The sequence below is a fragment of the Pavona decussata genome, unplaced genomic scaffold, assembly GCF_977016875.1.
Source record: "Pavona decussata unplaced genomic scaffold, jaPavDecu1.1 SCAFFOLD_260, whole genome shotgun sequence".
Lineage (NCBI taxonomy): Eukaryota > Metazoa > Cnidaria > Anthozoa > Scleractinia > Agariciidae > Pavona > Pavona decussata.
In genome coordinates, this window is record NW_028145663.1 from 909 (window position 1) to 27,500 (window position 26,592).

Here is a 26,592-nt window from a genome sequence, read left to right on the forward strand (position 1 = left end):
GAACCTCGTCGAGAGAATAAAAAGCAAAAAAAAAAGACCTGATCGTTGTTTCATAGCTAGTGCGATGTGCGAATCAGTTGTTCGAGTGTTTAATCGGTTGAGGATGGGCTGATGCTGGAAACTTTAGTTTCCAAATTCGCCGCGGCAGCTATATTCACGCTTCTCCGCTGGTGCATGGCAGCATTTTCAGTAAAAAAAAGTAAACACTTCAGTTTTTCGCTTTTGCTAACCGGACGTGCAACCAAGGTAGACTAAATAGTCCCGATATTCTGAAAAGGTTTTATTCAGAGCAGGTAGTTTTAAAAGCCAGCAAAAAACGCCCGCCTCGAACATGCTTATGCCTGAGGGAACATGACAATTATTCAAATTTGGATCCGTCTTGACTTATCAAATAATATAAAACCTTTAGTTTATTTCTATAGGTTCAGTTGCTAAAAACTGCTTTGTACTCAACATGTCCAAGCGAGCGAGATATCTGATGGGCTACTACGAATCATTACTGAAAGATGTTCGCGATCGCGGCTGTAATTCAAAATACCGACCGAAGGTAAAGCTCATTGTTATTGGTGTTTACGAAGTTGAGCGAATCGTCGCGAAAAGAGTTCGAGGAGGCAAAGCGGAGTTCTTTATCCAGTGGAAGAACTACTCTACGAATGAAAATACATGAGAACCAGCAGAACATTTACCCGAAGACTTAATTGCTGCCTTCGATAACATGTCTGTCGAACCAGTTTGCGCCGATGAGTGCAGAGAAAAAACACTGGGGTGTGCGTCGTCAGTAGTTACGCATAAACAAACCTGTCGCTTAAAACAAAGTTTTTAGAGCATGTTATCATGGAAAGTTCTTTGTAGAAGGACTAAAATTTCGATATAGAAGAATAGAATAGAATTTCTTATAGAAAGACTAAAAAGTCGATAATAGTCAAATATTTTTTATTGATCCCTTTTCTGTAAAAGCCATATAGTAAAACTATGAAATGTTGGGTAGTTTGGACAAAAAATCGAAAAACGCAAGCCATATTCGACATTTTCAGATCATTTTCTCTTTTGTTTGATGCCCGCTTTGCTGATAAGCTTTTAAATTTACCGCAGGCGGTGTAGTCAAGGTCCCTGATATGTCGTTTTATTCTAGGCGATGAACCAAAATAGCAACTTTAGCAAGGTTGAAAGCTTGTAAACGTAGAAAGGAATCTTACCATGCTGAAAACAGCAAAGTTTTGGTCATGTGCTAGGCAACCAAAATCGGTCACATATACCAAGTTTCATTCTGCAACAACACGACGAGAGGAAAAAAATACAGAGGTTCTTGGAAGAAAAGCTTTTTTTGTGGATTGGCAACCACTCAAAACCACTAAAAGTACGCACACGTCCACCTTTGCGCCCTTTTCGCGTATTGGAAGGAATCAGAGTGCGTGTGTAATTTAATTGTTTAATTGTTTATACATAATACATCCCAGCAATACGGCATGGCATCCAGGAATCCTTGTGGCGTAGTTTGATGCGAGTACCGCTCTACGGTTACCACTATTCACTTTGCATTCACGAGTTGGCTCACAGGAGTCTCTGATTTATCTCGTTAAATCCTACATTCCTATAACCTTTATTATTGAGTAATGTCAAAATCAACATTTAAGTCCAAAGCTTCCAAACATGCAATGTAATTAATGACTTCCCTATGCTACGCACGACGCGCAACTTAAGTTCTTGATAATCCTTACTGATATGAATGTGAGGATTCATAACAAATTTACCAACTCCATGCTTCTTACCAGAAAACTTGATTGAAAGACAAAGCAACTTACTTTTGAATGCGGATGAGTTAACCATGCATTTCTTTAAAAGCTTGTAATTCTTAGCATTTGCTTCAATTACCAGAATGTCGGAAAGCTCTTGGCATGGAAGATAATGCTATCGCTGACGAGCAAATCAGCGCTTCGTCACAATTGGATGCTAATCATGCTAGCAGCAAAGGCAGACTGCAATTTCAGGCGGCTTCGAGCAATGGCGGGTCGTGGTCAGCTTTAACAAATGATGTCAGTCAATGGCTCCAGGTTGATCTTGGAAATCAGCAAACTATAGTAACACGAGTAGCAACACAAGGAAGTAACGTTAAGAGCCAGTGGGTGACGAAATATAAACTGCAGTACAGTCATGATGGCTTTAACCTCCAGTACTACAGCGAACCACGACAAAATGAAAGCAAGGTATCATATACATTTTAGTTGTAAATACGAGTTTTAAAAATAAATACATTTAAATTAACGCTAGAATTATGTAAGCCCCGATTGCTTAAAGAGCGGATAACGCCAACTAGTGAATAAATCGCTCTCCAACGGGTAAAATGTACTCCAACCAATACTGACATTTTATCCGCTGGATGAGGTTATCCGCTCTTTGAACAAATGGGGCCAGGTTGTTGAAGTGAGTAAGACCTCACTGTAGTCATAAAAGTTCTCAGCTTTATTTATCCAACCATCGAGATCACAATTAATTCAAAAGGGCCGATCCACACATTACAACCCTGATCCTTGTTCGCTTTAGAGTTGCGATTCGCTGAAAATATTGTAAATATTATCGAGCAATGAGTGCTAAACGCCGGTCAATCTAAACTGAATATTTTATATGGCAAGAACTTACATTATGTTGGAGCTTTCTTCCATTGAAACGTCCAAATATCCACAAATCCGTACGATGGGCTAATATTTGACTACAAACATGGCGACTGTTCGTCCTCTATGGAAACAAAACGGACACTAAGCTTTATGGAGCCACAGACCACCCAACATGAAATTAAACTTTAACAAAAACTCTACGAAAATGAAACTTAAGGTTACAATACTTCATTATTGTGATAGCAAATCCTGGATACTTGACAATTTCAGAAACTTGAATAATTCTTTATGGTTTGTTGCTTCTTTTAGGAATTTATTGGAAACAAAGACCAGAATACCACAGTTATTCATGACCTGAACAAACCAATCAGAGCCCGTTACATCCGATTCAGGCCAACAACTTGGCACAACCACATATCCATGAGGGTGGAGTTCTATGGGTGTAAAGGTACTCAAGGTTTCCTATTAAAACAAGTAATCTATAATTTTCTTTTTTTCATTTTTAGAGGGACCTAATTAACTTTTTTGGGTACTCTGTGGCAGATTTCACATTTTTAACCGGTTCTTTTATTGTATTTACATCACGGTCAATGAAGATGGTGCAATAAACAGCCTTCAAGCGACTCCATATCAGAGGAAGCTCGATTCTGATGAGTAGGCGAGCCAACAAAACAGTCAGAAATGGAGCATAACGAAGACATGTAGTACATCTTTGATCAAATTCATTACACTATGTTCGCCTTCGTGTTCTTACTCCTTTATACTACATTCTTTTAAATTGACAAATTTAACACCATTTGAGTTTCCTTGTCATGCACTTTCGTTTTTAAAAGAAAAATGTTAACAGACTCATTGCGTGATCTTAATCACTATCACTACCGTTGATATTATTTATCTATTAATTTTTTTTTTAATTTTCGTAATACGAATACTTGTCGTATGGGACGTGATGTGCTAGTTATGATTTCCTTTTAGGGAAGAGAATAATCAGCCATTGGCTCTTAGATGGTTCCGATCCTGACGTAAGGTAAGAAATTCAAGAATCAAACAATTTGTGTGTTTTTTTTTTAATTAAATGTTCAATTGTTCGGGTGTCCATCTAACTGTGGACACTGGCGTTAGACAGAAAACACTTAAGCAGCTGAGAAATTGAGTTGAGACCGCACGATAAGTTATCTTTAATATTTCTCTTGTTGTTTTTCTCTTATTTTCAATCGTTGTTTAAATTTTGAGGATCAAGTTGAAATTTTTGAAATTGAATAATTATGTAGAAAAAGACTTGCAAGTGGCTGTAGATTAGTGTTCGCGAATGTTATTTTTCCCTAAAATAATGATGCAGTGTACAGTTTATACCCCGAAGCCCAGCATTACGGACACTATAGTCCCGCTCCATACATTTTCTTTAAAATTAACCCGCTTGATAAGAACACTCTGTAATAAAGACACTTTCTCTGGTCCCAACTGTGTCCGTAATAACAAGGGTTGACTATACTTAAGTAAGTAAGTAAAACCTTTACTTAGACACAATGAGTACTTAAGCTATGTAGCTTCTCTTTGTTAACACCCTGGATTGCTGAAACAACTGTTTCCAGGTAACAATACGTTAATTTTGTTTCAAGGCAATTGAGCTCACATGCAATTGCTTCAGAGGTCTACATCCTTTTCAATACAACAGGTATTATTTCTTATTATTGTTTTGATAGATATTTTGGTACTGTGAACTTCACTGAGGGCTGGTGTCCTGGCAGCAAGGCCGCTTATTTTACTCATAGCAGCTCCTACGCTACTGTGCCTAACATAAAAATCACGAACTGTGATTTTACGATTGCGTTTTCGATAAAATTCACTGGTGTTAATGGGCCTTTAATAGCATTCCGGACAGTTAGTGGAAAACTATTTTACTTTGCAATCAGGAGTTCCATTTTCTTTCTGTCTGTTTACAACACTCTGGCCAAAGAAGACTTCAAGATAAATGATTGGAATCGTGTAGTGATAACTTGTGAGCAGTTCAAGATCAGAGTCTTCGTCAACGGCACTGGAAGAGTATTGCAGGAGATATGGAATGAATACTTCTTTGTTTCGTCATGCCATGGGCAGCGGAACTGTATTATCGGAAATAATCTGCATTTTTTCAATACCGGGGAAATAACAACGCAGTCGTTTGTTGGTTCAGTTATGGATCTCTATGTTGTTGGGAGGGCTTTGTCTGTGGGTGAAAGACCAGATATATTTAAAGGTAACAATCAATTACTTTTTACTTTTTTCGATACCCACCATAAAACCCCTATTTTAAAAGCACTTTGTTTCAAAATGAAAGTCTCATCAAGGCCCATAAAACTAACAAGACTCAATTCTCAATTGCAGTCCGTTTCCCGGCGATTTTGAGGAGACTTCCGTTGAAATCCGAACTTTTTTAAAAGGGACTGTGTCACCGACATTTTGCTGGTATTTTGTCAAATTATGCTAACATAGGTTAAAATATTTTTTATTCACTAATTTAGGATAATTTTGACGTGACATGTACCATCCCTCGTGAGGAAAAAGATGGAAGAAGAGCAAACTCCAATTAGTTTTTATCGAAAGATCACGAGTTTCCCTAGTATTCATCAGGATACAACTTGGAATTTTTGTAATCCACTTCCATCCTGATCAACCGGAGCCACTTGTTAATAGTTTTAGCTCGTGTTGTACATTGTACATGGTAGCAACTTATAAGAAATAGACTGCATTGTTTTCAGTTTCCATGCGGTGTGACATCTGGCTTATCAAAGTGTAACTAAAAATAGCAGACATGATTTAAATATAAATCATCGATGACGAGCAAATGACGAAACGTCGAGAGCAGGAATTTTATTGGATGCGCTTTCTTTTGCAAGAAGGACGAGATGGAATTTACCCCTCAGCAAAATTAATCGGCGATGTAAGGTTGAATGCGCTGTATTTGTTTGGAATCTTGTCTCAAAAAAACAAAAACAGTTGCAACGACCTGAGGAGAAAGAGATCATGAAGAGTATGCAGTTTGAAACTCGTTCGTGTTGTTTGAGTTTAGGTCGTGATCTATGGTAAAATAAAGAAAACGTATTTGGCCAAGATTGGTAATCACGGGGAGGTTAATGGAAGGGGTTCAGGGGTTAGCCCAAGAAAAGCAACGCGCTCCAATGACATGTAATAAAAATAATGCTTGGTGTGTATCGATTTTTTTTAACATTTATTTAGGAGCGCCTTTACCTCCTGTTATCAATAACAAAGAAACGGAAATAAATGGCTGCGATGTTAATCTGACATGGAGTCAGCCTCCAAGACGCCAAACATGCCCCATTACGAAGTACAGAATATACTACAGAGAAAAGGAATCACAAGAAAAGGAAACTGAGTGGAGTCAAATAGCTATTTCCCAAGTTACAAGAACCTTCCATGTCATACGACTCACTTGTGACAAGAAGTATGAGATTGCAGTCTCCGCGTTAAATGAAATAACCGAGGGTAAAAAGTCAACCTCTTGGCTTGTAAAAGTCAAAACAGGTGTGATATTATTCTATGATGAAGATATAATTATACCTGGTGTAATAAATTAAAAGGAGATGTTAAAAAAACACTGTGAAAATCACTCACATCAAGATCATCCATTCAAATGTTATAAGTAAACAAGCTAAGGTTTGGCCTTGTATTTATTCGGTATCTCCAACTACTACTTGCAACTTTGAATTATTAGTTTAAACTTCAGCCAAGTTAAAAGTGTCCTAATTAAGACAGGATAAAGTTTTTCTGCACATGTTGGTGCTAGATTTTGGAGGTAAATGGAAGAAAAAAAAAGGAAAAGGAAAAAGAAAATAACGTCCCTTTACAGTCATGTTCAAGATAATTTACCCATTTGTCTAATGTGGTCCAGTCTGCTGCTCGGTTTTAATTGTTCTTTTTTTTGCCGTTTAACACTTACTACGTTGTATTTATATAAATCTTTCAGCGAAGTGGGCTAAGACAGGTACAATTGGTACTGCAACAGATAAAAGCGTTACTGCAAAGATAGCTGGAATTATTGCTGGAATTTTTGTAGCTCTCGTGGCTGTGATAATTATGGGAATCATTTACTTTAGAAGAAGGCAAGAGAACGACATACGCAGACATACTAAGCACGAAAGGTAAGCAAGAACGCTGTCATATTATTTAACACATAAAGCTTAATTTGAGCTGGGAGTAATGAAATAAATAAAATTTGCATTGAATTCCATATAAGGCAGTAGAAATTCTTACATAAAAATATATTTGAAGTATCTTTTTCCTTCAAATCTTAAAGCATATGAGACCGAAAAATAATTAGTATTTTAGCAGCACGTTGATAACGAAAAGAGAACAGTGGGAGAATTTGGCTTTAGTGAAAACTTAGTTTTGACAAAAAGATTGAAAAATGTAATGAGAATAAATCCCTTGTTAAGGGGTTTTAGTATGCTTCGTCGACTAATCGCTCTTGTTTGATCACGCTACAGTGGCGGATCCAGGGGTAGGGTTCGGGGGTTCTGGACCTCCTCCAGAACCCGAGACCAGTAGACCAGTGGGATATTTTTTTTTACAGTGGCGGATCCAGGGGGAGGGTTTGGGGGTTCTGGACCTCCTCCAGAACCCCTGACCAGTAGACCAGTAGGATATCTTTTTCAGACCAGTAGGATACTTTTTTTACTACTTGTTTGACACTCAAATGTTTGGATCGACAGGATAGCATATCACCATTCAATAGGTTGATTGCTTTAAAATCAGTTACCATTAAACTAAATTCCAGATGTTCTCAAACTCGACGTCAAAAACTAGAGGCTTAGATGGTCTATAAGTCCTTGAATGGCCTCGCACCAAATAATTTGTCCTCGAAATTCGTTCAGCGGAGTGATGTGATTACTTCTTACAATTTGCGCGATTCTGGTAATAAGCTTGCTATTCCCTTACCACGTACTAACTATTACAAAAATAGCTTTGGCTATGGGGTGCAGTCCTCTGGAACACTCTACCCTCAGCTGCTAGGAAAGCAACATCTCTGACTAATTTCTGACGATTGCTAATTAATTCCGACACGGCGTCCATGTAAAACAGCCTTTAATTTAGTTTATAAAAAAATTAAAAGTTTCGATGTTTCAAACATCATTATCAAGAATGAAGAAAACGTTTGGTGTCGAGGTTGCTAAGATAGTTGCGTTTAAATAAATGAAATCTCAGTAGATGGCATTCCTGCGTGCTTGATTTTTATGCGAATAAGTTAGCAGAATACCTTCGCTCGAATCGAATCCGATTGCACGCTTAACGATGGTTTGAGCTCTTGTATAAACAATATTTCATAAATAAGGCAGTCAAATTCATTCCAGCACCTTTTGAGGACCGAAAAATTGTCAGCGATAGTTGATTTCTTGACCCCATGTTGTTTCATGTCTTTCCCAATCAAAGATCTTAAGCTTGTATTTTCGTTCATGCGTTGATAGAGGATCGAAGAAGTGGAAGCAATCATCTACGCGCCTCCAGGCCCCAGTTGTTTAAAGGCCGGATAACTTTATCCGCCGGATAAGGCACTATTCAGGGTCTAAAATATACTTTACGTTAAACGTTGTCCAAGGTATTAGTACACTTCCAAACTTAACTGTGGTTGGAGTGTGCATATTCGCTTGTACAAGGGGAAATACTGAAATATTTGCGCAGATTGAAACTGTCGGATAGTGACTTATCCACAGGATAAAGTTATCCGGCCTTTGAACAACTGGAGCCAGGACGATATTTTAGCAGAATAGCTAACAAAGCAATCTCTCCGACCTGAAGAACCTCAAGGCACAAACTAGAAAAATCAACCATGAGATCTTCGAAAAGTGTTCCACCTTTCAGTATAGGTGGTTTTCACCTCACACATCGTCACGCAAGGGAAAAAATAAAATCCTCAACCATTCAATAGATTAAGTTAAGAAATTGATATGTTGTAGAAGACTGATACATAAACAAGGTGTTGGTGCCCCGTCTGATGGGCACCAACATGGCGGCCGGAAACCAGCAAAAACATCTGGAGTTTACCTTGGCTATTTCAAAGCCTTTCCTCTCTCTGCTGAACTTTCACACATTGACATTAACGCTTCTATTACATGTTAGCTTATCAGACCTAAAAAAACACGAGACGGATCGATGTTTTCATGTACCTGAAATGTTTAGAGCAGCAATCCTTCTGTCACGCTCTGTGCAAAAATCTAAAATTCAAACTGCTCTATTTTCAAAACAAAGAATGTTATCCCGCTGAAAACAAGCAAGCCGATGGAAATTTAGATTTTCTTATATGTGATGAAGATAAAAACCCAAAATTGTGTTTAGTTATGAATTTCAGTTTTTTATGACGTCATGTGAAAACCAAGAATATGTGTGTCAAAACTGATCACGACTCTTCGTAAACGCGATTACGACCAAATGATGAAAAAAAAAAAAAATACAAAGAGGATATCCCGCCTGCTATTGAAACAACTCGATGTTGACTAACACCTACATAACATCTCATCCTACAAACTATCGTTCTTCCAGAAATTAGTCATCTGCCGAGGGCTGAAATTTTCCTTCCCGCGGAGAGTTTTTAGCCAGAGATGTCAAGGCCAGCTTTGAAAAGGCGTATTGGCTAAAAGTTTAACCCTATTTGAGTGACAACAACAATCATATTTTGTTTCTGGGCAACCGAGCTCCAATCACGGTAATCGAGCACGAGAACCATCTCGAGCTCGATTTGTAATTGACCACGCAATATCGTACTCCATTTTTGGTAGATCGAGCTCAGGTCTATTCGAGCTCGAAATCGCCTTCGAGCTCGGTTATCTTCATCGAGCTCCACATCCATATCGAGCACTGTTACTTATCGACCTCTATGACTGTGCTCGATATCACTCAGAATATATTCAAGCTCCGTCTAATATCGAGCTCAATTGTTGTCGATGTTCCGTTCTTTCCGGGGAGGAGCAGAGAAAGTTTAATCAAGCTCGATCTATTTTTTATTTCTCTTTTACAAAAAAAAAATGAATAAAAAATAAAGTTTCTTTCTTTGATAAATTGTGTACCTTTTCTCTTTGTCCCTTTCTCCAATAATTGTTCACTCGAGTTTATTATTATTGTCGGATTACGTTCCATCTCCCAGCATTCCTTGACACATTGTCATGGTAGAGATTTATATAGCCTTATTTTTTATATCTATTTTCCCTCCGTTCATTACAACATTTCTGGTTTCACAGTGGTAAATTTCCTAGACTGCTAGCAGTCCCTTGATAGTGATAGTCGTGAGGACGCGCAAAATAGCGGGAAAAAAGCCAAAAACTGGCGAGAACGAGCGAAGAGGAACTGGGGAGTGGAAGGAAAAAGGAACAGAAAGGGAGCCTTTCCTTGCCGTTTTTATTTTTTTTTAACAACCACCCACCACCCCCCTAAAACCAACCTCATTTAACATGTTTCAATTCATTTGCTGTGTCCGTTGTGAAAAGTGGCAGAAAATACATGTTTTCCTTTGTTACAATTTTATTCAGCCAACTTTCAATAAAAGAAAAAAAAAGAATTGTACGTGTTTGATGGCAAGATGTATCTTAACACATGATACAATATAAACAGCAACTCGTAAAAACCTTTTAGGGAATTTAGCCAAGAGGTTTATGACAACACTCCTTTAAAAAAGTTCTAAATAGAAGTTGAACCGTTTTAACTACTATTGAAACTTGTCAAGTGGTGGTACCTTTTAGGGTTAAAAATTGTTGGGGGCCACGCCCAGTAATCGAGATGTTGATACCTTTTAGGGGTACTTTTCAAGATTTCCGACGAGCACCTCCGTCATTTATTATAGGGGATTCGCTCGGTGAATTTAACCATGGTATGGGCTGAAAAATGTATGGGTGGATAGTTCGCACTTATTACAAAGTTAACAATTATCATAAAATTATAAGAAAAATAATGGAAATTTATAAATGTGTTACAAATTCCTCCTCCCTCAACAGTTGAAATAAATATCTCTCCTTGGAAACAAATTTACTTATCTTTACTCAAACTCTTATCCCTAAACGGGCCATGCACTGTTAGTGCCACTTTAGCCCCGCAAATTGACGTCAAAGACATTATGCAAAGACGGGACGTTCATCCTATCAAAATCTCAATAAGAATAATCGACGATCATGCAGCGTCCTTCTCGGTAGGTTACTGACTGGCAGTAACCTACAGTAACCTAACCTACCTATAAAAGGATACAACATATCGATCAGTAGTACACTGTAAATTCAAAAGATCTGTTTCAGCCCCAAAGTGCCGTTTCAGCTCTATGGCCCCTGGAGCTGATTTGCCTCTTCGTGGGTCCATTTTGTCAATTGGGTCCATATAGACCCCAATAAAAACCATTTTAGCCCCACCAAAAACCGATTTGGCCCACAGTGGAAAATAATTCGGCCCCTGGGTGCGTATCGGCCCTTATCACTAGAGCTATTTTGTCTCAAATAAGTGGAACCATTTCCGTTCAAGTCTAGTTAGCTCCAATGTAGGGCCGTCTCAGCTCCTATTAATGGAGTCGTTTAGACATCCAAGAACAGAGCCAATTTGTTACAACGCAAAATGGCCCCAATCACATGAGCCATTTTGACTCCGAAGGGTATAACCATTTCCAATCAAGCCAAGATGGGTCCAAATGAGGGTCGATATACTGAATTTTGACGTTAAGCAAAATTGTGACAGGGAGAATTTTGAGGGAAAAATTTACCTTATAATTTCCACCTTCTTCTGAATTGTGGTGCATGATTACCGTTGCCCAATAAAATCCCGCGTTTTGTCCAGTTGTGGAAAAAAGGCTGCATTTGCTTACTATTGAGTCCTTTTCATTCACCGAACCGAGCTTATATATTCTGGAAGCATGCAGTAGTCCATTTCAGCCACTGTGATTATTTACTGACCGCTTTACGATGGAGAACTTCGCCAAAACGTTCACTGAAGAGTAAATTTTAGACATGGCTTGGAACGTCTTCACCGGCAACCATCGAAAGAATATCAAGTAAGTAGTACTTGAGTCCGAGCTTGCTTTAATATTTGCAACTGAGCTGGAATTAAAGCCCGGTAAAAATAATCTTCTTACTTTTCTTTTTGTTTGTTTCTTTTTAGATCGTTCACTTGCACTTGGCGGCCATGATATAGGAGGGCAATTTCCGCCAGTGGAAGGAGCCTGGATACGAGCATACGTCAATCCCAGAAATCTTTGAGAGCCTTCTTCCTAAACGCGCATGACAAATCGTTCAGGCGGGAGGTTTTTAACGGAAAATTCGTCAAACTAAGGTTTTTAGCTTGATTTCCACTAGTCTTGGCGATTTAACTGCAATAGGAAAGTCAAATTATGGACAGCCGATTCCCTTGTGTTAATAATTTTCGATTTATGATTTTCTCTTTACTGTCGGATCGTATATTACCACAAACACAGTTGCAACAGAGCGTGATGCTTGCACAACATTTTAAGCTTACTTGCTGGTGTCTTTCCATAAGTTTTGTAGCCTTGAATTCTGCTCGTAACTTATCCCCTAAATTTACTGCGGAGAGTGTAGTATCTGATAGCGGTACTGATAGTTCTTCTGCCGCGGGATTTGTGGTAATTAAGTGACTAAAAAAATTTAATTGCCATTTGCATCAGATTCTCCTTAGAATGAAATATACAAGCTGTAGCTTAACTTTATCATTTTTATTTATTCCCCATAGCAATGCAAGTCTATTTATGATAAGTCGGTTCAAATGTTTTTAAAAACAGTTTCAGTTTTTAAACAATTGATCAAATTACTTTAGATGCATTGTTTCAAACTATTAATTTATAACTTTCCTTGCTAGTGTATGGGGCCGGCTGTGCGGATATCTTGCCAAGCTTTTAGCTGAGGAATTCTAACTGTTAGGCATTGATTGATCAAATTACTATAGATGCATTGTCTCAAACTATTAATTTTTAATTTTCCTTGCTCTGTGCATGGTGCTATGATCAAGGTATATGCCAGTTAGGTGTGAAGCTTTTTGCTGAGGAATCCTAACTGTTAGGCATTGATTGATCAAATTACTATAGATGCATTATTTCAAAGTATTAATTTCTAATTTCCCCTGCTGTGTGGTACTATGATCAAGGTACACGCCAGTTCGGTGCGAAGCTTTTTGCGGATGAATTGTTGTACGTTGTTTGATCACTTTACAGTAGATGCAATGCCTTAAATAATTATTTATTTCTTTTCCATCTTTGCACGTGATACTGTGGTCGAGATACATATGTCATTTGTGAGCAAATTTAACTTCAGGCTGAAGTGTTCTATCAACCCTGTTCTCAGGAAGAAGTTAGACTCTAGAAATGGGGTTAGTATTTGTATTAAGCATTGTCATTTATTATGTTGTAACCCATGCCATCAAGTAATTTTGGTATGTTTGTGTGTGATTGAGGAGTAGTTTACAATATTATTTTGACAGTAACTGCATTTTACCAGAAGCTCTTAAGGGTTTCCTATGTTATATCTTTTGGTCTTAGGGTGGATTGTCAAAAATATATTAGCATACCTGTCTTATACATAATTGTTTTAAGCTATGGATATAGTTTTTGTGATTACAACTTATACAAGGACTTTATTCTTTCTTCTTCTGATGCCAAGTAATTGGTTATCTTCAATTTAGGAACACTATTATCAAGTGTCTTTACCAGCAGGGTACTGAAACAAAAATTAATCATGAACTTGCCATCATGTGTAGCTAGGCAAAGAGTATCTAGCAGTTTATTTTTGGCCACTGGACCCTGAGGCAAACAGACTAGATAAAAGCCTGGTTTACACTACAAGGTTTTTGAGCCCAGCACTCCTAAATTTTGGCATGTAGGGCAATAATTTATGATACTGTACTCCTAATGTTGCCATGTTAAAGTTAAGTTCATCGGCTTGCGTGCGTAAAACTGCCTTGCAAAGTAGCCTCGGCCTGCCAAAACATGGGCCAGCGTCCCAGATTCAGTCGCCTCTGTGTCAGGAAAAAAACATGACAAAACCTGTTCTGTGGAGGCAAGGTCGCCCTCAATAGATTGTCGTTGAATTATCAGTAACCATTTCAAATCTTGTAGTGTAAATGGGACAGTGGCGGGCAGAATTTAGGAGTGCTAGGCCCAAGAACCTTGTCGTGTTAATGTTATGGCGCGCAGACACAAAGAAAACACAATATTCTTTTGTTGGCAAAGTTGCTAGCCTACCTAGCAAGGCCAGGATAAAACCCACCGACCGGATGATAACCAAATGAGGGGCCTCGGTAAATCAGCAAACAAAATGGCGTCGTCTGAAAGTTAGACGCCTCTGTGTCAGGAAAAAAACATGGCAAGACCTGTTCTGTGAAGGCAAGGTCGCCCTTAATAGATTGTCGTTGAGTTATCGGTAACAATTTCAAATCTTGTAGTGTAAATGGGACAGTGGCGGGCAAAATTTAGGAGTGCTAAGCCCAAAAACCTTGTCGTGTTAATGTCATGTCGCGCAGACACAAAGAAAACACAATATTCTTTTGTTGGCAAAGTTGGGCAGGGAATATACCAGCAAGGCTCGGATAAAACCCACCGACCGGATGATAACCGAATGAGGGGCCTCGGTACATGGCGCCATACCGAGGGGGTGCCTCATGCCTGTACTGCAAGAGGGGCGGGGGGGGGGGCATAGTTCACACATGAAAATGCATGGCCGGCATAATGTCCTTGGGCCAAGTTAACGAAGTCCAGCAAATCCTATAGCTCCCCCTCCCTGACGGGGCTTCAGCACAGGGCTGAAGGGGTGCCGCAGGCAGCAATTCCCCGCCCTTAATTATTTTATTAAACATCTCCGAATAACTGACAAGAGATAGAACAAAATGCAGTGAACAAATTAAAATAGAAAGGATAAGAGAAGGCAAGCAACAAGAGAAAATGGGAGGGCGGGAGGGGAGAACTTTGCTGCTGCTCAACTTGCAGCCTTCCAAGAAAGTGGCATTTGAAAAGACTGGCACAGAATAAGATGCAAGGCAGGCTGCAAATCACATATCATATTTAGGGTAGACTGCAATAATAATGCGGGCTCAATAGTTGTTGCTTGCCAACATTGACCTTTATTTTATCCTAAAATGTCAATAAACCGGTCTAAAATTTCTAGAAGTATGCCATATGAGGGCCTTTAACAGTGATAGTTATCAGTGACTTGTTTTGCACAGACTTTTTTGTTGATATTCTATCACTCAGCAGCCATCAGTAACAACTTTCCTGTCTTTTGTATCTCTATACCTGGCTTCCAGTGTTTCATCATCACGTTATAAGTATTAATTTTTACTTGCCGTTTTAGTTGGTCAATTGTACCTTGTAAGGTGACTCATCTTTCATTTTTTGTTTGTTTTTGTTTTACAGAGAACTGCTTCAGTTGATGATAACCTCGCCATCTTTACGCAACTCCAAATTGTTGCTATTGGAGAAGGCTTTGACTCTGACAAACTTTATGTTGCATTTTAAGGAAAGGTTTTGTACAGTATTCCTCACCAGATATCATGGACAGCATTAAGGCCTTGCTGTTGTTGTTTTATAATTATATTCGACATGGTATATAAAGACAGCAAAGCCATGTTGTCCTTTTTTTAGAGCAGGCTTAGCAGTCATTTTGCGTTTCAGTTTGGTTTGCCAAAAAAGCTAAAGTGAGAGAATAAAATAATGTTGTGTTGTTCACAAAATGTTTCTCCTGTGTATATATTTATCAGTTTCGTGTATTAGGGAAGTATAATGAGTGTTAATCAACCAGAAAATTAGAACCATTCTAGGGTAAGCAGTTATTGATTTTAGCCCTCTAATATAGCTGTTTCTGACTCTCTTGAATCTAAAGCAGTTTTAAAGTAGAGTGTCCTTGTGGCTATATTGGAGTTGATTCAGCCCTAAATGTGTATTAATTTTGGTAATTATATAGGCTAAATCAGTCACCCGTTGTGGCCATTGTTTCTCCTTTATGCAAGTTCAAAATGGCTCAATTATGGGGTCATTTTGAGGCATCCTAAGAACCATTGTAGTTCTTGTAAGAGGGCTATTTTACATAATTAAAGACCAAAACAGCTCTTAATTATAAAGAATGTCGTTTCAGACATGTTGGTGCCAATTTAGTCTTTTAGAGAACGTTTGTTTTGAGTATAAATTGGGCTAAATCGGCCACAAAATATGGGCCAATTTTCCTCTTTTCTGAAGGCATGAAACGGCTCCAGAAGGGCTATTTTGGCCTTCCAATTGCACCATTTCAACCCTTTTAAAAGCCAAAACAACCCCTCAATTTTCCAAAATAGCCCCTCTGTGTCTTCGTTTCGGCTACCTTATCAAGGGCTATTGCAGCCCCGTTTACTGGGGCCAAAACAGCTCCATTCCAAATGGGCTAAATTAGCCCCAAAAATAGTACTGTATTTTACTCACCGAAACGGCCCCATTTTAGGGGCTAAGCAGATCTTTTCGATTTACAGTGTAACATCTTCTCTTTTGAAAATGTGCGTCGCCTAGCATACGAAGTTTATCGCCTCCCACCCAATCACATAATGAGCAACAATTAACAGGATTGTTCTTGCTGGGGAAAAAAGTTTTTATTTTTTGAATAACAGCGATGATTTGAAAACATAAATACGCGCCATATCATTAATTAAGTAAAGTTACAAACTTACAACACTGCTAGTTTAATAGATTTGCAAGTGTTTGAACGATAGATAAATGGTTATCTTTCAACTGAACTAAGGCAAAATTATTTAGCTATTTCGTAAAACTAGTTCCCTACTACTAAGTTGTCAAAACCTAGTTATATAATCCACCATTTGACAATAGCCAAATTTATAGCTAGGGACCAATCGATCCTACACAGAAAACAGTATCAAAATAATTGATCATTTATCTGAAAACAGTTGTTCGCGCTAAATGTTTAAAAATCATCCAAATGATGCGTTAATTACCTAGATATATTTAACAGATTCATTCAAAATTACAACACAGGGCGTAGCCAGGGAGGTTTTGGGTTGCCCGTCACACCATTTGTGAAAAAAAAGAAAACACTTTTAGTAAAACGAAAAGTGGATGTCGACATTACAATATGGTGATTACCCTGGTTCTGGCTTAGTGTGACAACCCTCCTTCGAAATATTCTGGCTACCGCCTTGATACAGCGCACGTGTGCGCAAAAAAAAAACTATAGAAATCCCCATCGAATCTGAAATCTTCTAAAACTAAATTGACCACCACTAACTATGAAACACATAAACACCAGAAACGGTATCAAAATTGTTCAGTGAACTATTAAGAGTAAATGTTTGTGAAAACCAAAGAAATCCCGGACACAGCTCAAAATTCGAATTCGCTCATACTTTGTAGATTGATAGGCCCTAGTACCACACTTATGAAAAGGACATCCATTTAACCAAATAACCACTCGTTTACCAGAAACGAATTTTAAATGATCAACGGCATTTTTGGTCATCAAAGCCCCAAATGATGTCAACATTCATTAGGCTACCGAATCAAGCAATCGTAACTTTTGAATCTCTTACACGCAAATCCTATTCATTAAATGCTTTTTTAGTTCTCTGACTTGTAACATAGCCAGGCAACTCTTCTTATAAATATTTTACGATTTTTTTTTAAGGAATGCCAACGGCTTCTCTTAAAGGCTTTGTTAGGACCTCTAACAAACTAGCCATAACTGCCTGTGGTACCCAAAGAATCTCACCAAAAACCTTCTGGGGGTACGGGTACAATTTAAGATAGTTTTCAGTTTCTAGCGCTTCAATTTCTTGGGATCTTTCGTACGTTAAGAAAAAAAAAACATTTCTAAACTCAGCATATTTTCACTATCCCCCATTTTGAAATGAACAACAAACACACTTGAATTGTTTATAAAACTTACATTGTTTTATTAAAATAAGCCGCTCGAAACATCTATTTGTACCAAGTATCCACTGTAAATCCCTTTTTTGTTCTTTTTCGTGAATTGAAATCATAACCTTAAGTGTAGCAACTGTGTCTGGCAATGGTTTTGCATAATTTCTACATTTTTGCCGAGATTCACCTCATTCCTGTCACTGACCTTCGACAAACTTGATTTCTTTGCCGTTATTTTCTTAGTTCTCGGTTTAATCTTACGTTCCCTACTATACAAGCCAAGCTTCAAACCATTGTGACTCTTTCACCGCGAGCTCAGCCGTTCCAACCAGAAATTTGTGCAGTATCTTCGTCTATTTCGAATACAGTTTTACAGAAATTCACGTGATCAACCTGGAACGTCACTTTGTGTTAGTTTGCGTCACGCTCACGCAACTTCCAATACACCTTCTTTGGCAAAATTCGCTTACGCGAACCTTGAGACTGGAAAAGGTCAAAACTGGCAAACGTTTTTTGGAACTTAAGCTAGCGAAAAAAGACAATTAACTTCTTGTCGCTATTTGTCTAGGAAGACGTGAATTAACTCAACGGGAACTCCAACAAAAAAAACGGCAAATGTGTGGCTTACTGCAGTACACATTTATTTTACGAACTTAAAAAAGATTAAATAAAAGTCAAGGCTTTTCAAAGCACTTTCAGGCTAAGGTTGACTAAAAATAGAAAATGAATGAATGTTTTTAAGTTGACTGTGATCAGCTTGTACCATATAACTGGGTTTTCATATACCTTATGCAAAAAATGGCTGACATTTTAACATTCCTTTTGTTGCATTCACTAGCCTCGTTCAAAGTAAAATATTATTTAGATTTTTAAACTCAATAACGAAGCTAGTGAGGCTAAGTTGAATGCAAACAAAAGGATATTAAAATGTCAGCCATTTTTGCATAGGGTCTATTCCCCCACCCTCCCACCCATTTTCTTTAAAATGAAACTCACGGTCGCGCGCGACAAGACAGTTACCGTTTCGCAGGACTTTCGCGCGCGGGGCAAACTCACGCACAGCGTCTTCTATTTGTCGCTCAAAAAATTGTGAATGAAAAAGAACAAGAATTTATTTTAGCCCAGATTCTAGCGGAGGCAGAGAGTCTGGCCCCTCGATCTTCGTCCTTAACCTATTGCAAACACTTTTATTTATATCCAATTCTGATCAAACGAGGACTGCATGAAGTGCATAAACTAAACACCTCAGGGGTTCGTCAAAATAAACAATTCTATATGAAAACGTATTCTGACAGACTTGTCTTCACTAACACTCCTTTGTTAATGCCAAATTTTTGGCAACTTTAGCTTATGTTGCACTGTCTAATTGCGGCTTACAATGTGAGATTTCTCGCGCGCCAAGCTGCAAATGTTCCGGGAAAGAGAAACAATAGGATGTTGCAAAGCGATTTCCTCTTCAACAGTTGCGTGGAGCTTTGAACGCAAAGATTCGGCTTCAACTGCATAGTGCTGCTTTTCATCTTCACTTTCTGATTCTTCAGCCTGCGTCGATGAAGACTTTTGAGTTTTGGCCACCATTCGGGAGAAGAAACCTGCGACTTGTTGAGGTGTAAGAACGTCTTTTCCACGAAATAGGCGAGCTCCTGACTCATCCCTTAACTTGTGCATTTCTTGAGAAACATCTTTTGGATCCGCTATTTTCCCTCGTTCTTCTCCAATTATGACTTGCTCGGTGAGGTATTGCTTCTGTTCTGCTGTAAAGAGAGTTTTCTTCTTGGGTTTCTTTAGAGACCAACCTATCTCAAGGGGCGGAAGCGTGTCTGAAACTGCGCCCTCTGAAGCTGTGGAAGGGCAGCTGACAGTTGGAACTTGGGTTCGCTCTCCAATTATTTTCGCCGCGTACCCACGCTTGGCCTTGTCGAACATAGTTTCTCGTTCCAGTGCAAGCTTATGCTTTCTTACATCTAAATGCGAATTGCAAAGCTGAAGATCTCTGAAATGTCCTGACACAACCATCTTCTGGACATGTGAACAGCCCCCTGGTCTCCAATGTTGCGTCTTCATGGTCGATGCCTTCAGATCCTAGGTGAGAAGAACTGATAGGTTTGGCTCGGGAAGGGTCATATATCCTGAGGCATGATTGTTGATTTTCAGCTGGAGGCTTTAACACTTCTAGTTCAACTGGAGAAACGCCATTGCTCTGGACTTCTGCCCATAAAACAAGTTTCCCGGGACCAATCTGATAAGCTTTCCAGACTCTAGTACCGCTTGATTCAAACTAAAAATTATTGAGTGTGCTAATGTCATCCCACTTGACCATCATCTTGTCAGTAGATGATTGCGGGATTTTTACGTACTTGACACGAACACCAGGAATTCCTCCGTTTGATTCAATCGCTCTCTTCATCTCTACAGCGTTGCTCACATCGTGACCTTCGTTTAAGTAAACATCGATATGTCCTTTAATTGTCGCTGCCTGTCGGTCTGCTTCTCCCTTAACGCCTTGAGGATCAGAGAAGTCAAACCGTTCGGCCTTCACACCTGCATGGCTACTAGATCTGCTTCCAACAATAATCGAGCCACAATGGTAACATCCAGCGTTGTCTTGTTTGCAGTAGGCTCTCTCTAGTTCTGGACACTGCTCCTTTAGGGTCAATAGAACATCGTGCAAGATGGCGGACACTGTAACACTGTCTTGTGGGCAGCTCTAGAACACGTGCACAAATGTTTCCTTCTCCAGAGGACCACTTTCATGGGATCGCCTAAGAGCCACTGTGATATGCCATGGGATGCCTTGTTTAGCAAACCAATCACACTGGGATTCTCTGAATTTGCACGGCAAGTACTTCATTGCCCAATCCATCACTAGTAGAACTGACCTGTGGTTTAGGCCTCCTAGCACTTCAGATTTGGCCTGATCCTGGTTTACTGATATTAGCTGATGAGTTTTCCAGGCCAAGATGTCGTTCCTTGCCTGTTGGACCATAAACGTGGTGTCTTCTCTTTCTTCCTCAGATACGATTTCTGTGCACGCTGCTCCGATGTTATACAACACCTCGTTAAGCTTGAAGCATTCCGAGCAAATCTCAGAATGATCATTACTGGAATTGGCCGTCGCTTGGGTCACTCAAAGCAAACGACAAGCAATGGTCCGCCACCTCTGACTCCATTGTAACGTGCAGCTAGGGGTATGAATGAGATTTGTAAATCAAATTTAAAGAAAAGTATTACACTTTCACTCGTACTTGCTTTAATTTTATGATTATATCTCGCGAACGCCTCCTTTGTAGGATGCGAATATAACTTGATCATTTTGCATACCTAGCGTTAAAAGCTTCCCTTTCATCTCACTATTATTATTATTATTATTATTATTATTATTATTATTATTATTGAATTCTTATGCGGATCAACGCGGTGCACTCGTTCCCAGACTCCCGTTCCCGGTTCCCCGTTGCGCGTTCCAGATTTTAGTAACATCCCTTAATGAAACAATTTTATTAATTAATCAATCAAATACTATTACCTATATGTAGTAGATTAATGATTTAATCAATTTCTGTTGCAAGTAGGGTGCATTTCATTATTTATTATTGGCACAGCCTGCACGTTTATGTACACATCTAGCTAACCTTGTAATCAGCCCTCAAATATTGTTTAGCAGATCGAAGCATTTGTTTCTTCTCCTTTGCCCAGGCATGTGACTTTGCTTGCTCTGCTATTCTGTCTACTGTCTCACAAAGGTTTTCAAAAGCCTTGCTGCCCTGTGCGGAAAAGTTATCCAGGATTTGTAGCGACTTGCGCACAGATGCAGAACCACTTCCGAGACACATAGTAGTGTGCGCTTGCTCATTGGAGTGAAGTCGGTCTCAGCACAGAACTGAAAATATTGATGGGTTATTCGCTCTGGTATCAACATCCGCACAACGTTTGGTGTTTTTATTTCCTCTCTCGTTGATAGTTTCAGCATGTTCTCCCCAAACGGCAAATCTTGAACGACATGGGGACTAGTGATAAAGTTCAGGAAATGATCCACCTGAGCATAGTCAACTTTCATACGTCTGGCGATTTCTAAAGGCACAGCTGTCCCTCTACCATGTAGAAGTTGATGATGTCTCGCTATGTTAAATCTGTAGCTGGTCAAACCAGGAATGTGGCGCTGGAGTTCCTTCAATGATCTTATCATCCATTATTGATAAAATTTGTCTTCTCGTACTCCAATGGCCGGCATTACAGTAGCTTCCAGCTAACGCTTCCAAGAGTTCTACATCTGCCTGGCTTCGCTTAGGTGATTCGTTATCCCCCAATACACTCCATAACTTATCACTTTGGCCTGGAGCGATAACTTCAAGCAGTTGACAAACACTTTGTTTTGCTTTACGGCTGTATCTCCTCTTTGTCCGCTCGTGAGCACTGTCCCAAGGAACGGACAACTTATGCCGTACAGGGCTGCGTCACGATAAGCTAAGAAGTAATTCAATTTTTTCAAACCTTCATCCAATTTGCTCCCTCGATCAGGGGAAGACGGTTCTTCAACCTCCGATTCTGCATATTCTACATGTGATAAATAAGGGCTTTCTCTTTTTTGACCGGTCATTGAAATCGCTTCTGTGACAGTTTTCTCTGTTTCTTCCTGAAAAGTCATAAATTAACAGTACTCTAATTAGCATCACCTTGTGCTGTCATCTCAATAGGACGTATTACAGTACTCAAGTTTAGGACCAAATCTGTTTTGTATAAGATTTGTTGGTGTATTACTGCTGCATTCAAACTTGACTGAATATTCAGTTGTGTAGTGCTAAAAGTTCTTCAGTCCACGTCGGTTTTATTCTTCAACAATTTGTTCCTATGTTCTCCAGTTATTTTATTCAGTCACTCCCCTTTACCCAGAATCACAGCATTGAGTTAATTGTTTAATATTCAGTTTTGTAATCTGCCAGAAGTGCCTGTTTTCTCATCGTCAGTGATCCTGCGATTGCACGGCCATAAGCGGCTGTTAACTTTTACGCACGCTCGCCTGTATCGCTCTGTTAATTATTATAATAAAGTAAAACACAATTACCAAAGAAAGGACACTGAAATGTTCAGAAATATTTTCAAAATCTGCCTCAGAAAAACTGCTTTCTGGGATAGGCATTTGTTGCCGCGGCGCCTTTCGGCACCTCACACACACCGCTAAAATAATACGAAACAAAAAGTTGTACCCTACACTAACTACCGTGTTTTAAGCGTTTGTTAGTAAGTGCTAACTAATTTTTCCCCTTAAATGTATTCCACTGTATAGACCATCTCAACCTCTGGAGTAAATACTACTGGTTCAATATGCCAAACACCACCACAACTGCAAGTGATGCTTTCGTCGCCAATGTAAAAAAGCTATCAGTATTGATGTCGCGATGTAGCTCATAACGACTTTGAAGACCAAAAACAAAAAAAACAAAAAACAAACAAGCAAAACAAAGAGAGAGGAAGATCTCTTCATCGATAACCAAATGCAATGTTATTAAAAAAGAAAAAAAGAAAAGAAAAACACGTGGCCGTGTCAGTAATTCAATGCCAGAAAAAAATCAAAGGGGTGGGGTGGGGGGGCATTCAAGTCACAACCTTCAACTGATGTTTGGCAATTTAACAAAACTTTCAATGAATCTTTGTCTAATATTATGTTTCGTTTGAGAATCTCTTATATACACTGTACTTAGTATTAAAACTGAGTATGAAACACAGTGAGTATATATTTACCTGAGCCAACTGGGATGAATTCTCCAGTGGTTTCAAAAATGAATTTTGATTAAGCCAGGGTGCAGCCCCTTTCAGCTAATTTCTTCGAATCTTCATGGTCCGAAAGTCTCTGTGGTACACTGCATGGCTTTATCGATCTCCGCCAACCAATACCCAAACGTTCACGGTGCACGGGACATATGGTCATTTCCTGGATGTTCGGCGGTGTTTGAAAACAGGCACTTCATGAGCTCGACTTCCGTCTCACAGCCACTAATTTTCAACAATTTTTTTATGACCTGATACACTCTTGTTGCACGATACAAGAGGTAGGATCCCACACGACGGAATCCTACTTCTTGAATCACATCCACATTCGCCACCGACCAACAGAGAGAAAGAGCAAGACATTTTCCTTCTTCTGACCAGACTTATCAGCTTTCGGTTAACAGCCGCATTTCGGAAACATGAAAGAAAACCGTCGGCTCCGAAAGGTTGTTCATTTTAGTAAATATTCTAATAAGTTTTATTAAACTGAGAACCGGGTTTGCGAGATAACTGTCTTTGCTTCGAACAGTTGATGTAATGACGCCATTTATCCTTTCATGATATTTGCTTTTATTCCATTTCGAGTTTCGTTTCGACTGATTTGCTTTCTTCACTTTGCAAGAGACTCTTTAACCGAGGCACGTATTCAAACAATACTTGGCATTGCTAAGGTTTCACGATTGCCGCGGGTCACAGCACATCGTTTTGGACTGAACAGGTACATAATCATAGACATTATGGAGTTCAATACACTTTGGACTTATACTGCCGTCTTGAGGTAAATTTAAGGGGTAAAGTAATGCCGGAAGGCCATGTGACGTTTACTGTGAGAAACGGCCCTTCGACAATGGTAGTTTGATACAAACAGGTAAGCTTATTTCAATCCAAGTCAGTCTACAAAAATGTTGTTTCTGTCCTGTACTTTAGACTCATGAGTTTGAAAACAATAAAATTATTAGAAGATGAAGAGAGGAAGTCAATCTTTATGTTTGCTCCAAGCTCAATCACCACCTGTCATTCTTTACACGCAGTGTTACCATAAGGCGACTGGTTGACAACAGCCAAAGAACATAAATAGTCTGAAAAGTATTGGCAAGGTGTAGCAGTTAAGCTTACCAAATTTCTTTAAGATAACTTTTCAATAGTCTTACCTCAACGCAAGTTGCTTGGCAAAGGATAGTATGTCGAGCTTTCTCTCGAATGTGGTCAAATAGGAGCTAATCCATTTACATGTAAAGAAGTGAAGGAAAGCGATCAATACAATATCCCACAAATTCAAAATTCATAAATTTTGTTGTTGTTTTTATTGTTGAACGATCCAACTGCTCACCAAAGGATCGTAGGCTCTGGGAACGAGGATGAGTTCTGGTTGGTCTATTCTAGCTCCGGAAGTTTTTCATTGTTTATTTAAACCAGTCAAATCGATCTCTCAACGGATCTTTCCAGAATCGCTCGTTTGCTGGAGATTGATTTTTCTGCAATTTTGTACCCAGCCAGTCTCGCACTCAGAGTCTTTAGGCTTTTTGGTTAGCGGGACAACGCCGGCGCCCACCCGCTGGCCAACTCTGGGTACGAGAGACGAATCGCTATCGCGCGGTTTGGGAGTCTGGGACGAGTCGACAGTGCGATCCATGTCAATCCCTTGAATCGAGCGCGCTGCAATACCACAACACGGGTACCTGGGAAATATAAAATAGACCGAGCTCGAATAGACGAAACCGAGCTCGATTAAACGTTCTATATCCCCCCCCCCCCCCCCAGACAACAAAAGAGGATCAGTTTTGGTTTCTGCAAAATAGGTATCCCAAGCTCAAGATCCGTTACGAGCTCGCTTTTAATCAAACGACCTCGACTTACCTCTTTCAAGTTTCAAGCTAGCCCCGAAATAAAAAATGATCCGCCCCGACATTCTTTACGAGCTCGATTCACCTCTTTCAAACTCTACATTTAACGAGCTCGGTTCACATTAATCGGGTCGAGTTCGGTTTCCAGGTGGAAATCGAGCTCCAATCAGATTTTGTGCTCTACGTTATCGAGCTCGGTTTCGCAGAAACAAAAACCGAGCTCGGTTTCCATTGATCGTGCTCAGGTGGAAATGGAGCTCCAATCAGATTTCGGGCATAACGTTATCGAGTTCGGTCTATTCCATGACTCCAAATCAGTTCCGTTGGAGAGGGGTGGTGGAAGGGGAAAACACACCTATTTGTTTTTTCCCCAATACATGTGGTCAAAATCTCATATCACCAGAAATCTCTGTTCTTGTTTTACCCCTACAGCCCTAGAAATTGTATCAACTAGTCAAACATTGAGTTTCACCTTGTTTTAGACATTTCTCTCTGTATTTATGAAAAGGGTGTGAAATTGGCCTATAGAAAACGTAACTGTACTGTAGTGTTTGATAACAGAAACATATTCGAGCCATCCCCGTTTTGGTTTCTGTTTCTGTTCATTGTGTTTTATTTTCCTTTCTTTTGCTTCCTTGGCTCTATTCTTTTCCTTCCGCCGTTTTCGTTAGCTTACGTAATTTCAAGGCTCCCTGGGAAACTTATTGGTGTCTAGTTGTGGTCTAATCCCTCAAATTGGTATTATTTTATTTGCCTCAAGTTAACGTAATTAAAGTGCAAGGGTTTAAAATGTTTTCGTCAATAGTTTTCGTCAATATGCTTATTGAAATAACTAACAAACTACGCGTGTTCTGATTGGTCAATAGAGTTGCCAAACCTATGTACTATTGTACCGGTAAACTCCCGCTGCTCTCCCGCTGGAGATTTCTCGATAATGGCCGACGAGCGCGACGAAAACTTTCCGAACTTCGACATATTGTCAGGCTTTGATGTGCTTTTGCCGCACAATAAAAATTTGGAGCCAAATTCTAAAAAGGAGAGCTTAAATACTGAGACAGAAGAAGAAAGGTCGAGCAAAAAGAGAAGATTTGCCGATGTGGAAAACGAAGAACTTGACTCGATCGTCGAAAATGCACAAGCCAAAAAAACCAAGCAGGCAACACAGTGGGCAGTTTCCGTATTCACAGGTTGGTTTCAATTACGTGAATAATCTTTTAGCCTGGTTTTTCACTGAAACTGTTAGTTTATAAAATAAACGGCTCAAACTGTATTGATAAACAGTACAAAATTTGTAATTTATTGAAGGTTTATATGCCAAAGTCAAGTTGTTTACAAATAACTTGAAGCGTTTAAACCAACTAAAACCGACTTCAACCCGAGTACAAGGTATTTGATATTAACTGCTCAAATCATAATTCCTCTTTCTCTGTTCACCTAGAGTGGAGTAAACAAAAGGCTATTAGCGTAAGTCTGGCGGAAATGGCGGTCGAAGAGCTGGACAGGAATC

General features: G+C 39.3%; 2 protein-coding genes and 1 pseudogene across 2 annotated transcripts in view; 2 read left to right on the plus strand and 1 right to left on the minus strand.

Moving 5' to 3' along the window:
- Nucleotides 1–454: 454 nt before the first annotated feature.
- LOC146456098 (uncharacterized) overlaps nt 455–26,592 on the plus strand; it is a 44,302-nt gene continuing 18,164 nt past the window's right edge. The window contains exons 1-7 of the mRNA XM_085093419.1: nt 455–547; nt 1,857–2,204; nt 2,922–3,060; nt 3,588–3,639; nt 4,316–4,848; nt 5,829–6,134; nt 6,577–6,751. Of these exons, the coding sequence (XP_084949545.1) occupies nt 455–547; nt 1,857–2,204; nt 2,922–3,060; nt 3,588–3,639; nt 4,316–4,848; nt 5,829–6,134; nt 6,577–6,751 (1,646 nt within the window). The remainder of the gene's footprint in view (nt 548–1,856; nt 2,205–2,921; nt 3,061–3,587; nt 3,640–4,315; nt 4,849–5,828; nt 6,135–6,576; nt 6,752–26,592) is intronic.
- On the minus strand, nt 18,838–21,859 carry LOC146456099 (uncharacterized). The gene is made up of 2 exons (XM_085093300.1): nt 21,108–21,859; nt 18,838–20,657 (listed from the first exon to the last, which is right to left on the minus strand). Exon 2 carries the CDS (start codon nt 19,537–19,539, stop codon nt 18,838–18,840), a length of 702 nt encoding a protein of 233 aa, XP_084949426.1. The 5' UTR covers nt 19,540–20,657; nt 21,108–21,859.
- LOC146456100 (uncharacterized) overlaps nt 26,020–26,592 on the plus strand; it is a 1,966-nt pseudogene continuing 1,393 nt past the window's right edge.